At 39.4% G+C, this 18,408-nt stretch overlaps 1 protein-coding gene across 7 annotated transcripts in view; it reads left to right on the top strand.

Moving 5' to 3' along the window:
* The window catches only part of LAMA2 (laminin subunit alpha 2), a 777,226-nt gene that overhangs the window by 432,249 nt on the left and 326,569 nt on the right, over positions 1-18,408 (top strand). For all 7 annotated transcript variants that reach the window (XM_036766214.1, XM_036766215.1, XM_036766213.1 and 4 more), the window contains exons 13-14: positions 14,156-14,257; positions 16,390-16,601. In XM_036766214.1, the coding sequence (XP_036622109.1) occupies positions 14,156-14,257; positions 16,390-16,601 (314 nt within the window). The remainder of the gene's footprint in view (positions 1-14,155; positions 14,258-16,389; positions 16,602-18,408) is intronic.

Genomic DNA, 18,408 nt, shown 5'->3' with positions numbered 1-18,408 from the left:
CCTAGTCTTATATCTGTGTCTCTAAATGCAAGTGAAGATCACATTGGTTTTCTTAGCTATCTGATAGGCTCCTATAGAGGTTGTAATCTGTCCAAACCCCTAGTTCTTTTCCAGATGAACTGCTGTCTTGCCATGGCTCTGACATCTTGTACTTGTGAATTTGAATTTTTTAAATCAAAGTCCAAAACTTTAGCTTTATTCTTTTTAACTTTATTAGATTAGAACAACATTTTAGCCCTTCCAGATCTTTTTATATTTTGACTGTACTGTCCCCAATATATTAGCTCTCCTCCAAACCATTATATTAAGCAGCATGGGACCCGGCAAAAATACCCGGGAAATTCCACTTCAGATCAATTTCTAAACTGACATTGAACCACTAATGATGGTTTTTATTTTATTTTATTTATTTATTTTTATTTAATGTATTTAGTTTTCAGCATTGATTTTCACAAGAGTTTGAATTACAAATTCTCTCCCCATTTCTACCCTCCCCCCACTCCAAGATGGCACATTTTCTGGTTGCCCTGTTCCCCAATCAGCCCTCCTTTCTGTCACCCCACTCCCCTCCAATCCCCTTTTCCCTTTCTTTCTTGTAGGGCAAGATAAATTTCTACACCCCATTGCCTGTGTATCTTATTTTCTAGTTGCATACAAAAACTTTTTTTTGACATCTGGTTTTAAAACTTTGAGTTCCAAATTCTCTCCCCTCTTCCCTTCCCACCCACCCTCCCTAAGAAGGCAAGCAATTCAACATAGGCCACATGTGTATCATTATGTATAACCCTTCCACAATACTCATGTTGTGAAAGATTAACTATATTTTGCTCCTTCCTAACCTATCCCCCTTTATTGAATTTTCTCCCTTGACCCTGTCCGTTTTCGAAAGTGTTTGTTTTTGATTACCTCCACCCGCCTCTTCTCTCCCTTCTATCATCCCCCCCCCCCTTTTTCATATTCTTCTTCCTCCTTTTTTTCCTGTGGGGCAAGTTACCCAATTGAGTATGTATGGTATTCCCTCCTCAGGTCAAATCTGATGAGAGCAAGACTCACTCATTCCCCCTCACCTGACTTCTCTTCCCTTCCTACAGAACTGCTTTTTCTTGCCACTTTTATGCAAGATAATTTACCCCATTCTATCTCTCCCATCTCCCTCTCTCAATATATTCCTCTCTCATCCCTTAATTTTATTTTATTTATTTTAGATATGTTCCCTTCATCTTCACCTCACCCTGTGCCCGCCCTCCCTCCCTCTCTCCCTCCCTATCTCTCTCTCTCTCTCTCTCTCTCTCTCTCTCTCTCTCTCTCTCTCCATATATATATATATATATATATATATATATATATATATATATACACACACACACACATACATATATACATACATACCCACTCACATGTATATACATAAACATATATATATATATATATGAATATTACCTTCAGCTATCCTAATACTGAGGTCTCATGAATCATACATGTCATCTTTTCATGTAGGAATGTAAACAAAACAGTTCAACTTTAGTAAGTCCCTTGAAATTTCTTTTTCTTGATTACCTTTTCATGCTTCTCTTGATTCTTGTGTTTGAAAGTCAAATTTTCTATTCAGCTCTCGTCTTTTCACTGAGAAAGCTTGAAAGTCCTCTATTTTATTGAAAATCCATATTTTGCCTTCTAGTATGATACTCAGTTTTGCTGGGTAGGTGATTCTTGGTTTTAATCCTAGCTCCATTGACCTCCGGAATATCATATTCCAAGCCCTTCGATATCTTAATGTAGAAGCTGCTAGATCTTGTGTTATCCTGATTATGTTTCCACAATACTCAAATTGTTTCTTTCTGGCTGCTTGCAGTATTTTCTCCTTGATCTGGGAGCTCTGGAATTTGGTGACAATATTCTTAGGAGATTTCTTTTTAGGATCTATTTGAGGAGGTGATTGGTGGATTCTTTCAATTTCTATTTTGCCCTGTGGCTCTAGAATATCAGGGCAATTCTCCTTGATAATTTCTTGAAAGATGATATCTAGGCTCTTTTTTTGATCATGGCTTTCAGGTAGTCCAATAATTTTTAAATTATCTCTCCTGGATCTATTTTCCAGGTCAGTGCTTTTTCCAATGAGATATTTCACATTGTCTTCCATTTTTTTTTTCATTCCTTTGGTTCCGTTTTATAATATCTTGATTTCTCATAAAGTCACTAGCTTCCACTTGCTCCAATTTAATTTTTAAGTTAGTATTTTCTTCAGTGGTCTTTTGGACCTCCTTTTCCATTTGGTTAATTGTGCCTTTCAAGGCATTCTTCTCCTCATTGGCTTTTTGGAGCTCTTTTGCCATTTGAGTTAGTCTATTTTTTAAGGTGTTGTTTTCTTCAGTGTATTTTTCAGCATTTTTCTGGGTCTCCTTTAGCAAGTCATTCACTTGTTTTTCATGGTTTTCTCGCATCATTCTCATTTCTCTTCCCAATTTTTCCTCTACTTCTCTAACTTGCTTTTCCAAATCGTTTTTGAGCTCTTCCATGGCCTGAGACCAGTTCATGCTTTTCTTGGAGGCTTTTGTTGTAGGCTGTATGACTTTGTTGACTTCTTCTGTATGTTTTGGTCTTCTTTGCCACCAAAGAAAGATTCCAGAGTCTGAGACTGAATCTGGGTGCGTTTTCGCTGCCTGGCCATATTCCCAACCAACTAACTTGACCCTTGAGTTTTTCCCCGGGGTATGACTGCTTGTAGACTAAAGAGTTCTATGTTCCACGTTTGGGGGGGATGCGCCAGCTTTGCCACACCAGCACTCCTCCTTCTGCAAGAACCCCCAACCCAGACTGGGCTTAGATCTTCAGCAGGCTGTGCACTCCTGCTCTGATCTGCCACTTAATTCCTCCCACCAGGTGGGCCTGGGACCAGAAGCAACTGCAGCTGTAGCTTCCCCACCTCTGTTGCCCCCGGGGTGGCAGCCCAACCGCGATCTCCTTCCACTCCTGCAGCTTTTCCCACTAACCTTCTCTGTTGTCTTTGGTGTTTGTGGGTTGAGAAGTCTGGTAACTGCTGCAGCTCACTGATTCAGGGCGCTAGGGCCCACTCCGCCTGGCTCCTGGTCTGGTTGGTCCGCGCTGCCCACGCCAGGCTCTGCTCTGCTCCGCTCCCAGCTCCATGAGGGATAGACCTAAGCCAAAGACCATCCAGGCTGTCCTGGGCTGGAGGCCTGCTTCCCTCTGCTCTTTTGTGGGTTCTGCCGTTCTAGAATTGGTTCAGAGCCATTTTTTATAGGTTTTTGGAGGGACTCGGCAGGGAGCTCAAGTTAGTCCCTGCTTTCCAGCCACCATCTTCCACCCCCAGGACCTGCACTAATGATGTTTTAGCCATCCAATTAGTTCTCAATCTATGTATCCTAGCCTATGTATCCACTCTATCCTATCACCTGAACAACATTTCTTCAGCTTCTCCACAAAAGTATCATGAGAAACTTCTAAATGCCTTGCTGGAATCTAGGTAAACTAAATCCACAATATGCCTTTACCAGTATGTTAGTCAAGTAATTCTGTTTGAAAGGTCCATGCACACCTAGAGGCAATGAGGTGAAGTGGATAGTGCTGGGCCTGGAATCAGGAAGACCAAGTTCAAGTGTGATCTCAGATACTAGCCTTGTAATCCCAGGCAAGTCAACTGAATTTTGTTTCCTCAGTTTCTTCGTCTTTAAAGTGGAGATGATGATAGTAGTACCTACCCACCATGGCTGATGTAGGGATCAAATGAGATAAGAATTGTAAACTGCTTAGCCCAGTGCTGAGCACATTGTAAGCACTATGTAGATATTAGCTATCATTATCAACTAAAAGGAAATGAGATTAATCTGACATGATCTTGATTAAAGCTATGCTAGCTCTTGGTGATCCCTTTCTGTTCTTCTAGATTTTTCTTAACCTTTGCTTTAATAATACATTCTAGAATTTTCAAAGGAGTTGATGTTGACTCTTTGGACTATTTCAACTTTTTGTTGTAATTACCTTAGGTTTGCAAATTCCACTCTCCCCTTTTTAAAAAAATTAGTCCAGAATTTGCCCTTCTCCAATCCATTGGTAGCTCTCCTGTCACAGCCTTTCACATATTACTGACAATATCTAAGAAGTCATATCTGATTATCCTGTCCATCCTCAAGAATGAAATTCATCTGGACCTGGTGATTTAAATTCACCAAGGGCAGATAGATGCTGTATTTAACTTGGGTATCAACTCTCTATTAGTCTTTTTTGTTCTGTCCTTTCTAACTCTTAAGTCATTTTCCTTGGCAGAGAAAGCAGAAGCATAGTAAGTGTTAAGCATATCTGCCTTCTCTCCATCATATTATCATGATCCTTTCCCTCCTTGAATTAGCCTTTTCCCAACATAGCTAATAACAAACAAACTTTTAGCTGTAATTAGCTTGCCTCTCCAGCCCCAATTTGTAATACTCTTTAGCACTCCTGCCAAGACTCTGTCATGTTTTTATTCATCATAGGTCATCTTTTTGGACTTTTTTAAAGTCTCAGTTGCTTGATGAGGTCCTTCTATGTCCATGTATCTCTATGAGACTAGATGTACTTTTCTTCTTCATCATAGTTTTTTTTTTTGAGTCTTCAGAATTTGTCCTTCAGTTTCTTATGAACCAACAAGAATCTATTAAGCACCTACTATGTACAAGTGAACTCTTTGAGAGCAGGAGCTGTTTTTGTCTTTCTTTATATCCCAGCACTTAGCATAGTCTCTGGTACATAGTAGGGACTTAATAAATGTTTGTTGACTGACCAGGGATACAAGTAAAGGAATGAAGTGAATTCTACTTACAAGGAGTTTGTATTCTAATATGACAGCTTACATTTTGGTCTTCATATTTCTGTATTATTTTACTTTGAGGAGTCCCACCCAGCATCCCTTTGAACCATTTGAAATCTGCCACCTCCAAATCTAAGGTGAATGGCAGACTCTTCTGTCTTTCCTTTCCTCTCTCACTAGTTATAAGATTCAGTGGATCCTTCTTCTCAAGGTTCTCATTATTTCTACACCAGCACCTACTTTTTCCTTGTTGAGAATCCATAATGAAAATTTGTCTTTTAAAAGAAGAAATCATTAGAAGTCATTAAATCACTAGTTGTTCTGCATTAAACAGACAGTTACATTAGACAGACAGACAGTTCCAACATATTCACACACACACACACACACACACACACACACACACACACACACACACTAGTCCTGCTGCATTTGTGCATCAGGTACCTCCACGTTGACTGATTCCCATCATCCTCTCTCCTTGTAATTTTAGCAAGTCTGGTGCATGTCTACACACCAAAGATGCTTTCTCATAAACACTTATTTTTCTTGAAATAAAATGTTTGACAACAACAACAGTAATGATGACTAGACAGTTCTGAAGATAAGCTATAGATATTAAGTAGTAAAACTAGCAGCAAGTCCAGCTTCCAGATGGTAGAAGAACAATTTTAGGTGTCATAGATACATAGTCTTTTTATTCCTGTATTTTTTCAGGTAGTCATTGCAATTCAAATCATATTTCTTAAAAATTTATCTTTAAAGCATCATTGAATGACTGCAGAATACTCATGAATGCAGGGACCAATCTTGACTTTAGAAGACTTGCGGGTGAAGAATGTGCCCTCTCCTTCAGTGAGAAGTGATAGAGAGTAGATAGAGAAAGAGGTCTGTGTTTTCAGACATGGCCAAAGGGTAGATTTATTTTACATGACTGAATTTATTTCTTACAAAGCAAAATTCTAAAGGGGGATACAGGGAATCATTTGGAAGTTTAAATGCAATTTTTAAAAGAACATGAACAAAACGTTTAATAAAATTAAATATATCATTGTAACCCACAGGCGATGTGTATTCCCTGAAATGATGCTTCAAGATACTTGATGTCACATAAACATGAATTCTGCTCTGTAGCTTATTTTTTTAGTTATGATTTGAATGTTTCTCAACTTTAGCTGTGCAAATACTGAATTATCTATCATTGCTATAAAAGCAGTGCTTTATTAAGATCCATTCTCTCTTGTTCAGACCATTCTCACTCATTTATTGACTTGGAATCTGATTAAGAATGGTCTACCAGTGATCTTTTACAGTAATCAGTCAAATGTTAATTAAGTTGTTACTGTGTGACCAACACTCTTCTAGGAGCTATAGGGAATACCCAAGAAAAAGATGAGGTCTTTGCCCTGAAGGACTTGTCAATATAGTTGATGAGAGAAAACTAATATGTGTGAAACAATTACAAAACAATTAAGTATGAAACTGCATAATGACTGTGGCAGGAGTTTCCAAATGAAAGAGCTATCCTGTCTGTGAGCATTTCCAAAAGAGATACAACGTGAACTAAACATAAAAGGTTGTGTAGGTTTTAAGCAGTTGAAGAACCATAAGGATACCATTCCAGGTATGGAGAACAGAGCAAGCAGTGTCTCATATTTGAGGGAAAGTGAAGAGAATGATCTAACTGTAGTAGTAGGTCTGTGTAGGGCTTTAGTGAGAATTAAGTTCAAATAGGAAAGCAGGGTCCAAGAATGGAGAGGCTTCAAAGCTGGTCAAATTTTTTTTAGATGTTTTTATTTGATATTTTTTAGTTGTCAGCATTGATTTCCACAAGATTTTGAGTTACAGATTTTCTCCCCATTTCTACCCTCCCCCCACTCCAAGATGGCATATATTCTGATTGCCCCATTCCCCAGTCAGCCCTCCCTGCTGTCTCCCCACTCACCCTCCCCCCATCCCTTTTCCCCTTATGGCAAGATAGATTTCTATGCCTCATTGCCTGTAAATCTTATTTCCCAGTTGCATCCAAAAACAGCTTTTTTTTTGATCATCTGCTTTTAAAACTTTGAGTTCCAAATTCTCTCCCCTCTTCCCTCCCTACCCACTCTCCCTAAGAAGGCAAGCAATTTGACATAGACCATACATGTATCATTATGCAAAACACTATGTTTTCTTACATCCTATCCTGCCCCCCTTTATTCCATTCTCTCCCTTGACCTTGTCCCTTTTTGAAAGTGTTTGCTTTTGATTACCTCCTCCCCCTATCTGCACTCCCTTCTATCATCCACCCTTTTTTATCTCCTTCTTCCTTCTTTCCTGTGGGGTAAGATACCCATTTGAGTGTGTATGTTATTCCCTCCTCAAGTCAAATCTGATGAAAGCAAGATTCACTCATTCCCCCTCACCTGCCCCCTCTTCCCTTCCAACAGAACTGTTTTTTCTTGCCACTGTTATGCGAGATAATTTACCCCATTCTATCTCTCCCTTTCTCCCTCTCTCAATATATTCCTCTCTCATCCCTTAATTTGATTTTATTTTTTTGATATCATTCCTTCATATTCAACTCACCCTGTGTCCTCTGTCTATATATATATATATATATATATATATATATATATATATATGTATGTATGTATGTATATTCCCTTGAACTACCCTAATACTAAGAAAGGTCTCATGAATTATATACATCCCATGTAGGAATGTAAGCAAAACAGTTCCACTTTAGTAAGTACCTTATGATTTCTATTTGTTGTTTACCTTTTCATGCTTCTCTTGATGCTTGTGTTTGAAAGTCAAATTTTCTATTCAGCTCTGGTCTTTTCACTGAGAAAGCTTGAAAGTCCTCTATTTTATTGAAAGTCCATACTTTGCCTTGGAGCATGATATTCAGTTTTGCTGGGTAGGTGATTCTTGGTTTTAATTCTAGCTCCATTGTCCTCCGGAATATCATATCCCAAGTCCTTCGAACCCTTAAGGTAGAAGCTGCTAGATCTTGTATTATCCTGATTGTGTTTCCACAATACTCAAATTGTTTCTTTCTGGCTGCTTGCAGTACTTTCTCCTTGATCTGGGGACTCTGGAATTTGGTGACAATATTCCTAGGAGTTTTGTATTTGGGATCTTTTTCAAGAGGTGATCGATGGATTCTTTCAGTTTCTATTTTACCCTCTGACTCTAGAATATGAGGGCAATTTTCCTTGATAATTTCTTGAAAGATGATGTCTAGGCTCTTTTTTTGATCATGGCTTTCAGGTAGTCCAATATTTTTAAAATTATCTCTCCTGGATCTATTTTCCAGGTCAGTTGTTTTTCCAATGAGATATTTCACATTGTCTTCCATTTTTTCATTCCTTTGGTTCTGTTTTATAACATCTTGATTTCTCACAAAGTCACTAGCTTCCACTTGCTCCAATCTAATTTTTAAGGTAGTATTTTCTTCAGTGATCTTTTGGACCTCCTTTTCCATTTGGCTCATTCTGCCTTTCAAGGCGTTCTTCCCCTCATTGGCTTTTTGGAGCTCTTTTGCCATTTGAGTTAGTCTATTTTTAAGGTGTTATCTTCTTCAGTATTTTTGGGGGTCTCCTTTAGCCAGTCATTGACTTGTTTTTCATGATTTTCTTGCATCATTATCATTCCTCTTCCCAACTTTTCCTCTACTTCTCTTACTTGCTTTTCCAAATCCTTTTTGAGCTCTTCCATGGCCTGAGAACAATTCGTATTTTTCTGGGAGACTTTTGATGTATACTCTTTGACTTTGTTGACTTCTTCTGGCTGTATGTTTTGCTCTTTTCACCAAACAAAGATTCCAAAGTCTGAGTCTGACTCTGAATCTGAGAGCGTTTTCACTGCCTGTTCATGTTCCCAGGCAACTACTTGACCCTTGAGTTTTTCCTTGGGGTATGACTGCTTGTAGAGAGTACTTTGTCTCAAGCTTTAGGGGCCAAGCACTGCTGTTTTCAGAGCTACTTCTATGCCACAAACTCTGCCACACCAGCACTCCTCGTCCCCCAAGAACCACTAACCCAGATCGCTACCCAGATCCAAGCAGGCTCTGCACTCCCACTCTTTTCTGCGCTTAATTCCTCCCACAAGGTGGGCCTGGGGCTGGAAGCAACCACAGCTGGTTCTATGGAAGCAGCCCCAGAGCTGCACCACTTCTGCACCCGCAAGGTTAGGGCTGACTGCACACTCTTTTCACTCCTTTCCAGTAGTCTTTCCACTAACCTGCTCTGTTGTCTTTGGCGTTTGTGGGTTGAGAAGTGTGGTAACTGCCACAGCTCACTGATTCAGGGTGCTATGGCCTGTTCTGCCCAGCTCCCAGTCTGTTTGGTCCTAGCGTGGCCCACACTGGGCTCTGCTCTGCTCCGCTCCCAGCTCCATGGTGTGATAGACCCTTCCCAGCAACCATCCAGGCTTTCCTGGGCTGCAGCCCTGCTTCCCTCTGCTATTTAGTGGGTTTTGAAGCTCTAGAATTTGTTCAGAGCCATTTTTACAGGTGTTTGGAGGGATCTGGGGGCGAGCTTAAGCTTTCCAGCCGACATCTTGGCTCCACCCCCGGTCAGACAATTTGAGAGTGGATATTGTAAGCAAAGGAAGCCGCTACAGGTTCATTGTTAGGTGAGAGGACATGATGAAAATACCCATCAAGCAGAAAGTCCAGAGCCTGTGAAACCAGGTCAAGGGATTAGAGTCACCCAGATATAAAAACAATGAGTTCTAGATTAGTGCTTTAACAATGGAAATTGGAAAGAGGGAGTGAACCTGAGACATTTTACAAAGGAAAAACTGGTAGGACTTGGTGATAACTTGAATACAAGTAACATAATTTAATTTGTCAATTCTACCAACATTTATTAAGAACTTTATACAGAGCAGTCTGCTTTATGCTGTGGGGGAACATAAAATTGAACAAAAATATAAAGCCCACCCTCAGAAGTCTTAAGAACTAGGAGTATAGGTGGTGTGCTCACCTATCACATAAGGCAGAATGTAATTAGTGCTATAGTAAAGGTTTAGGGAAAAGGAGAAGCATAAAGGAAGGAGAGAGAACTGCTTAATGAGGCGAATTAGAAAAAGCTTCTTTAAAGAAATGTTTGTTCAATTTAATTGAATTGGGGTCATTTGAATGGTATTCAGAGAAGCCCAACAGAAGCAATTATCTGAGAGCCCTGTGTATTTTTGAAGGAAGGAGAAAGGAATGAGCTGGGGCAGAGGAGAGGGAAGAATAAGAATGAGAAATGATAGTTGTGGGATCCAGGTCCTACAGGAGGCAGGAAGAGGAGGACCAAGAGGGCAATCATTTTCGAAACAAAATTAAATACCTATTACTCTGAGCCTAGGGGGAAGGGTGAGAGCTAAAATGATAATTCTCTTAGATACCATAGCTGCTATTTATGCACTTTATACACACTTTGTAGCGCTTTATAAATATAATTTCATTTGATGCTTATGATAGTCCTGTAAGATAAGATATCATCTCCTTCATTTTACAGGTGAAGAAGTTAAGGCTGTGAGGGAGGAGTGACATGCCCACTAATACATAGCTATTAAGCATCAGACACAGGCTTTGAACTTACTGTATCATGAGCCATCTCTGGCATTTTTGTTCTATCTTATAGATTTAGGGGTTCTAGTAAAGTAGGAATTTGTTTTGTTGTTGTTCAGTAGTGTCCAACACTTTGTGACCTTGCTGCAGTTTCATGGTGTGTCGTGGCAGCACCATATCAAAGAATTCAGTGAGATCACCTCTCATCCAAACACAGGCATTTATTGAGATTGATGCCTCTCATGAAGCAGGTTAAGTTCCAAGAGGGACCAGCAACTTCAGAGAAAGCAAGATGGATTATTATAGGGTAAAGATGCAATTATATAAAAAATTATGAATATTAAAAAGGCAGGAAGGGTTTGTCAAAGGATTAGGTAATAGGGGAGGGGGAGTCCCTTCTGTGGCTTGGTGGTCAAACATCCTGGTCATGCTGCTTTCTGATTGGCTAGCAATTGTGGTCATTTCTGGTCAACATGAATAATTAAGTATTGTGGTCCTGTCTTGGGCTAAATGGATGATGCGGTTGTGGTTGAGTACAAGGACACACCTGTTCGAATATATGAACTGAATCCGGGAGTAGTGGCTAGCTAGGGTCAGTGGCTAAATTGAGTCTAGGGCCTTGTGGTATGGTTAAAGCTAGATTGTGTGGTCAAATAAAGACATGCCTATTGTTTAGTAGGGGATATAAGGAAGTTAGAATATTGGGGCTGGGAGCAGCTTTATTAGGATTCCATCAACCCCATTTAGGGTTTTCTTGGCAAAGATACTGGAGTGGGTAGCCATTTCCTTCTCCAGCTCATTTCACAGATGAGAAAACTGAGGCAAACAAGTTTAAGTGACTTGCTCAGCATCACACAGTAAGTGTCTGAGGCCAGATTTAAACTCAGGAAGATGAGTCTTCCTGACTCCAGGCCCAGCACTCTATCCGCTGGGCCACCTAATTGACCATAGGAATTTATTAGTACTTTTTTACCTAAATTGAAAATAATCTAATTGTTTAGTTTATTTGAAGCTCAAAATCTTTGGCAAAAGTATTCTTTCCAGACATCTCCCTAGATATCTTTCCAGCCCACCCCTACACACTACCAAGAAAGAACAGCTTTGAACTGCTCTTTTCCAATACATTGTTATTGAGCAAGGATGCCCAGCCAATTGAACAAGTCCATGGTTTGAAATTTGGGAGGCTTGTACTAATAGAGCTGAACTTTTCATAAAGGGTCTCCCCTTATTACTCACAATAATGCTGAGTACGACCATCCCAGCAGATATTTATCACTTTAGATACAGCAGAAAATTACAGTAGGAGCATTTCTCTGAAGAATGGGGAAAGACATTCTCTGACTTTGAGAGCCATATTAGAACTTCATATAATGAGCTCTCAGAATCCACTGCAGTATATTGTTATTTTTTTAGAGTATAAAAGTCCTTTTTAATAAGCCATAAATTACTATATACCATTCTCTGTGGACCAACATTGAAAACAATCAAGGTTCTCCCCTTCCACTCAGGGTGCTCCCTGGAGCTACTCTCTGGCCAGCAGTCTGTATTGAAAAGTCAGCAACGCAGCTACCATAGATCTGTGTTTCTGAAAAGAGCATGGAACAAACCCTAGAATACAAATCAGTTCCATTTTGTCAACAACTTTATTGACTGTGGCATACTGAAGTAAACAAAGCCGCAGTTCAGCATTTGCATGGAACTTTGTCTTCCATGATTACAGTCTCAATTCCTGTCCTAAAATGATTTTTTTTAAGGATAAGGTCACTGTCAGGGCGGAGGAAGGGCAAAGGCAGGTGTACAGTAACTGACATGTTGTCAAGGGCAAGGGAAGGTACTAAGGAACATTATGAAGGGGAAAAAACCATGTTTCTTTGAACTAAACTCTTTGGACTATGGTAGAGGAGAGGAGATTATTCCATTTTGCTCTTTTGATGGAAGTTTCTCATAATATAAAATTCACTGCTGCATTTTCATCCTTTCTTGACCTCTAGTATTTCCCAGCTTATGATCTATGTAAGCTGCCTGTCGAGTGAGTAGATTGGTGTTTTCCTTGAATAAATTCACCCATACAGAGAGAGGCAGTGACCCTCGGGAACGGGTAGAATTCTTCTTCTCGCGCCCCAGTGTTGACACAGTCGCTTCTCTGATAGGAAACTCCAAAACTCAATCTATAGAATAACAAGAGAGCTCGAAGATCTGTGTTCTCTTCTTTAGCAATTCTCTGACTCCAGAGACAATAATATATTTTGTACGTGTATTGTGATTAGAGTTGTCCAGTGGAATCCACATAAGAAATTATCTTCATCTCGATTTCTAACTTCCTCAATCTTCTTTTCTCAAAATGACTTTTCCTTGAAATGGTGAAATATTTTAAAGGAAAATTCGCATGTTTTCATAACCTATCTCCTCACCTTTGTACAAAGCCATGATAATGATAACTAGCATTTATGTAGCACTTTAAGGTTGGCAAAGCACTTTAAAAATATTATCTCATTTTACCTTCCCAGCAACCCTGAGAGATAGGTACTATTGTTACCCCATTTTACAGATGAGGGGACTGAGGCAGTTAGAGGTTAAATGACTTGCAAGAGTCTGAGGTCATATTTGAGCTCCTGTTTTCTTGACTCCAGATCCAGTGCTCTAACCACTGTGCAACCTAACCATACAGATCCATAGGCTTACAGTTGAAAGAGACCTTGGGGGATATCTAATCCAACCCTCTTATTTTATAAATGAGGAAGCTAGGACCCACAGCGGTATAATGACTCACTCAAGGTTACACAAATGGTAAATAACGGAGGTAGGATTCAAACCCAGATCCTCCAAATCCAAGTTCAGTGCTCTCCACTGTATACAGTGCTGCTTCTAACAGGAAAACTAAGCATAGGGGAAAAGTAACTAGCTACAATGTCTTTTCACTTAGCACTCAGCTATATAATTATTTGAAACTTCCTTATTATATTTTAAGTTTCCGGAGGGCAGAGACTAAACCTCGTTTCATCTTTGTATCCGTGGCTTCTAGCACCATACTTTGTACGCAGTATGTTCATAATAAGGGTTTGTTGGATTATCGTTTCTATTGGCAATAATGAGCTGAATGCAAAGGCAGAACCTGCAATCCCTGCTGCTGGATTGCTTGACCTCAGGAGTTGTGAGCTGTAGCAGGGGTAAAGATGGTGTGTCTGCAATTACTCCTAAGTCCAACATCAGTATTGTTATGGGGGTGGCTGGGGGTACTGGCACCAGGCTCCCTAAGGAAGGGTGGACTAATCTACATTGGGAACCCGGCAGGTCAGAGCTCCCATGCGTATCAGCCAAAGTATCAGGCTCAAGAGTGGCCACTGCCTTTTCAACCTAGGCAAAACAGGAGTACTTAGTCTTAAACATTTTTTAACTTCAAGTTTCATGTGCAATCATTTTTTAAATTATATTACATTATGGAAATGCTTGTTTTATTCCATAAATTAAAAAATAAATAAAAATAAAAACAATGATCTATACTTCCCACATTTGTTGTTGAGTCATTTCAGTTGTGTCCAATTCTTTGTGACCCTGTTTGAAGTTTTCTTGGCAAAGATACTGGAGTGGTTTGCCATTTCTTTCTCCAGCTCAGATGAGGAAACTGAGGCAAATAGGGTTAAGTTACTTGCCCAGGGTACACAGCTAAATGTCTGAGAACAGATTTGAACTCGGGAAGGTGACTCTTCCCAATTCCAGGCCCAACACGCTATCTACTGTGCCATCTAGCTGCCTTCTTTTCACACAGCAAGCACTTATTAAATGCTTTCTTCTTCCATTTCTTACAGGTGACAGCAGCCGGAGGACAATTGAAATTTACTATTTCTTATGACCTCATAGGAGAGGAAGAAGATCTAGAAAATGTATTGTACATCACAATCATCCTAGAGGTAAGTATACTGAGTGCCATTGATGCAATATAATTGTTTTCTGCCTATCGGCTCATTTAGTAGTTTACGCAATTCTCTTATGTTAATTTTAACTTGGTAAACTTGATATGAAGCTGCAAACTAACAAGAAATCTCATGCTTGGTGGAGGTGGGTTCCCACGCCCCACCAGGTATATCTCTGTGACACAGACCTAAGATGCTAGGCAGAATGATAAGGTCCTCCTTGTAACAGATCTTTAGGCTAAGACATGCAGCAGTTGACAAATTATAGTCATTAAAACTCTATGACAATTTTTTGTGAGAACTCAAGTGTTAGTTACAGTGTCTGGGCAAATTCTAATTTGAATAATGATATTCTTCCCATCTAACTTCTTTTGGTTCTTGCTATTTGTTCCCTTCACTTTCTGATTTGAACTGTGCTAGATTCAATGAAAAGTGGACTTGACCATTATGATGAGAACAAAGATTTGACTGCTAAAATTCTTAACTGGGTGTGATGAATGCAGGTTGGCCATCGCAGTCTCCAAGGATTAAAGCCATTTGTAGGCTTATACAAGAGTGTTCTGGAGTCAGCTTGAACCAGCTAATTATTAAATTTTCAGCATGAGCACTTATTCCTTAAAAATCGTTATAAATCAGGGCTTGAATTGCTGTTCTGTTGATTATCTAGAGTTAAGAAATTGACATAAAATGTTAATGATGCAGAGTGAATTTAGAGGTTACCATGTGTACATTTTTCCCCAAGAGTTGGTTGTTAAACATTTACCAGTACGTAACTGGGTTTGGATATCCCCAGCTCTTCTGTACACATAGTATTCAGAGCTGAAGAACACCTTATAGATCATCTCCAAATCCTTCATGTTATAGATAAGGAAATTTAAGCAAAGAGAGGTAAAGTAACTTGCCCAACCTAGGTCACTTGCCCTTCCAAGCTCCTTGGATTCCAAATACAGCACTTTCTCATTATATTAAATTACCTCTATATACCTTCCCTCTTCTGCCCCACATATTTTCAGACATTATTTTAAAGTTATAGAATCACGGATGATCAGAGACATGAAGCTGCTAGGGGTGTCAGAGGCCATCTGGTCCAAGCTCCTTATTTTGTAGCTGAGGAAATGAATGACTGAGGAATTTAAGTGACTTGTTCAATGTCACCCAGTGACTGGGGATCTGAACTGGGATTTGAATCCAGGCCCCCTGACTCCAGAACCAATGCTTTTTCCACTGTACCAAGCCGTCTTTGTATACAAGGTAATAAGTGTCAACTTAGGACAATTCCTAAGACCTTTCTATTGCCGGTTGTACTGTGGGATGGTAGAAAAAGCAATGGATGAGAAATTGGGAGAGCTGGTTCCTCTACTTGGCTCTGCTTATAAGTTAGCTGTTTGAAATTGGGCAAATTGCTTCACCTCTTTGGGCCTGTTTTCTCATCTCTAAAATGAGGAAGTTATTCTTAGATGACTTCTGAAGGTTTTTCTAGCTCTAAATTTCTAGGTTTCCATGAAAATGTTCTCTTTACTACTATTTCTTGACTTCCTTTCAGACAAAAGGAACTCTTTAGATGTAAGATGTTGAAAAGATGGTTTACTAATATATTAAGAGAGTAAGAGAAATACCTAAATTGATTGGTTAGTCAAAGTATTTTTTTTCTTGTTACAATGCCTTTAACATAAAAGATTAAGTGCTTTGGAATGACTTTCACCTCCCCCCTTCAACACATGCATCAGTCTTTGTCATTGTCTGTTGCTTAGGCTAATATCAAAATTATTTTAACATTCATTGGACATGTGCCAATTAATGGTAGGGGAGAAAGACAAGATGTCTGTTGAGTAAATGTGTAAAAACCATTCTGGGATGAAAATAGACAAGATGGAACATAGAGTTAGAGGTGAAATGGATCGTGGGAGTAATTTTTTTTCATTTATAGGTGAGGGCCCGAGAAGCCAAGGCCATTTTCCAAAGGTTACCCAGCTTATAAGTGGCAAAGCTGGCATCTGAGTCCAGCCCGCTGACTCCAATCTACTATTCCTTCCACTAGACCACAAATGGAACTATTCATAAGCTATCTGTTTAAGCCAATGATGTTTTTGTTATTCTGCTCTAGGTTCATTCTTGCATGTATTTTTTAGGGAAATGGCTTACGAATCAGCAAAGCCCAGGAGGAAATCTATCTGTCACCATCTGAAGAGTATACTCATGTTGTGTTGCTCGATTCAGAATTATTTAAGGTGCACAGCACTGGATCTCGAGTCAGTAGAAAGGAGTTTATGACTGTCCTGGCAAATATAAAGAGACTTCTCATACAAGCCACATACATCCTTGGGAGGGATGCCATCTTCAGGTAAAAGCAGAAACTACACTATAGAGCCTTACCATGGGTACAATGTTATGTGGAAGCTGTCTTAAACATTGGATCAGTGGGATCCTTCAGGACTTATGTCCATGTGTGTTTATGAAATATTTTTAAGTGTTGAATTGGATTGCAGGAAGGTGCTTCTGTTAAACTTTTTTAAGGTAACCTCCCAGAATTGCTTCTAATTTGTATCTTAAATCTGTAGTGCTCATAGCTCCTTATTCTTTTGGAGTTCACCAGTAGTGGATTCCTAGACTGAGGAACACTATATTGGGAAGCAAGATCTTTCTATAGGGTGCATTCATGTGATATGAGATTCACTGGTGCCATGGGGCATATTTATATTTAATGGTTTATAAATTATATTTTGCTATTTGCCAGGTCAAAAGTTTCTGCCTAGTAGCCTGTAGTCCACAATAAGAAAGAGAAGATTTTCTGATTTTAAATCTTCTAATCCCTTTATGAAAATGTAAGAATGCTCTACCATTTTTGTCTTTTAGGGAAGAACTTTTTGCCTCCTGTGAAAAATCTTTAACCCTCTAAAGTATGATTGGCTTTGCTTTTCAGTTTTAGAATCATGATATTTTTGTTGCAAAATTTTGAACTTGAACTGAGTCCTAATTGGATCCCTTCTCCCGTACCCACTTGACTTTTAGTAAATGTGAAAAGATCTACTGGCCACTCTGTATTCTAAATCAAAGCAAACTACGTAATCAGTGATGGCCAGAAGTGACACTTCATCCTCTCCATATATAAAAGTCACACAATAACCTTACTGTATTTCTAACACTTATTCTTCTGTAAGAGACTTTTCTGATATCATTTCCCTGCCTATACTCCCTGGGTGTCCCCTTCATTTGTAATATTTCTGCTAAGCCTGATCATCATTCTGCTCTTCCTAAGAAGAGAACTACAAATTCATTGGTAAGACCACTCCCAATGAACTGTTCTTTCATAGGACACTGTATTAAGAACTTGGCTGAGATGCCAAGAGGATTAGAAGAAACACTTAGGAATTAATGATTTGTTTCCTATTTAGACAGTAGAGAATGTTAGCATTTCTTGGCCATACAAAGGAGATTCTTCCAGGTTCAAAAGTGAGTGACGAGTATATGGACAAAAAATGGCTCGTGGGAGAGGAGCACTTAAAATTTTTTGTCAGATAATATTTAAAAATCATGGATTTCTTTGAAACTATCTCTAGTCTTCCCATTAGGTGAATGGCATGCTCACCAAAGTTGGTTGGTTATACAAGGTAGCCCCTGAAGACAAGCCAGATAGATGACTCCTTTGTGCTACTCCTTGTTACCAAATAGTACCTCTGGGGCTCCATTTATAAAAATGGAACAGCAAGTTTTGAAACTGCTACCCAGTTGAGGTGAGCTGAGAGGCAGCCTGGCTCCCATTGTGGCAGACTTGTTATATTTTATTTGTCTCTGATCTGCTGGGTGAATTGAGTCATATTTGTAAAACATCACTTGAAGTGATTGCAGCTTCTCCTGCACAGTAGGCTTCTGACTTGCTGCAGAGTTCTGTGAAAACACCAATAAATGAGAAGAGCTCAACAAGGATTAGTGTACCTGTGAGCCCCCTCTCTAAACCTCTACCCTAGAAAGGCACTTGTCCTTGTATTCTTCCTGATAGAATCATTAGATAAACTAGTGAAACCAACATATAACATTCATAGAAGTGTTTCCTCCTTTTACTGTTAGGCACCTAGGATGTTTGTAATGTCTACCTACCTCTCTAACATTTTTCATTCTTATCCCATTCCAGAATATTAACCCTCAGCAGT

This window comes from Trichosurus vulpecula, chromosome 7 (genome assembly GCF_011100635.1).
Source record: "Trichosurus vulpecula isolate mTriVul1 chromosome 7, mTriVul1.pri, whole genome shotgun sequence".
In the NCBI taxonomy this organism is placed as follows: Eukaryota; Metazoa; Chordata; class Mammalia; order Diprotodontia; family Phalangeridae; genus Trichosurus; species Trichosurus vulpecula.
The sequence above is the reverse complement of the archived record's forward strand: the minus strand, read 5'-3'. Positions and strand labels throughout refer to the sequence as shown.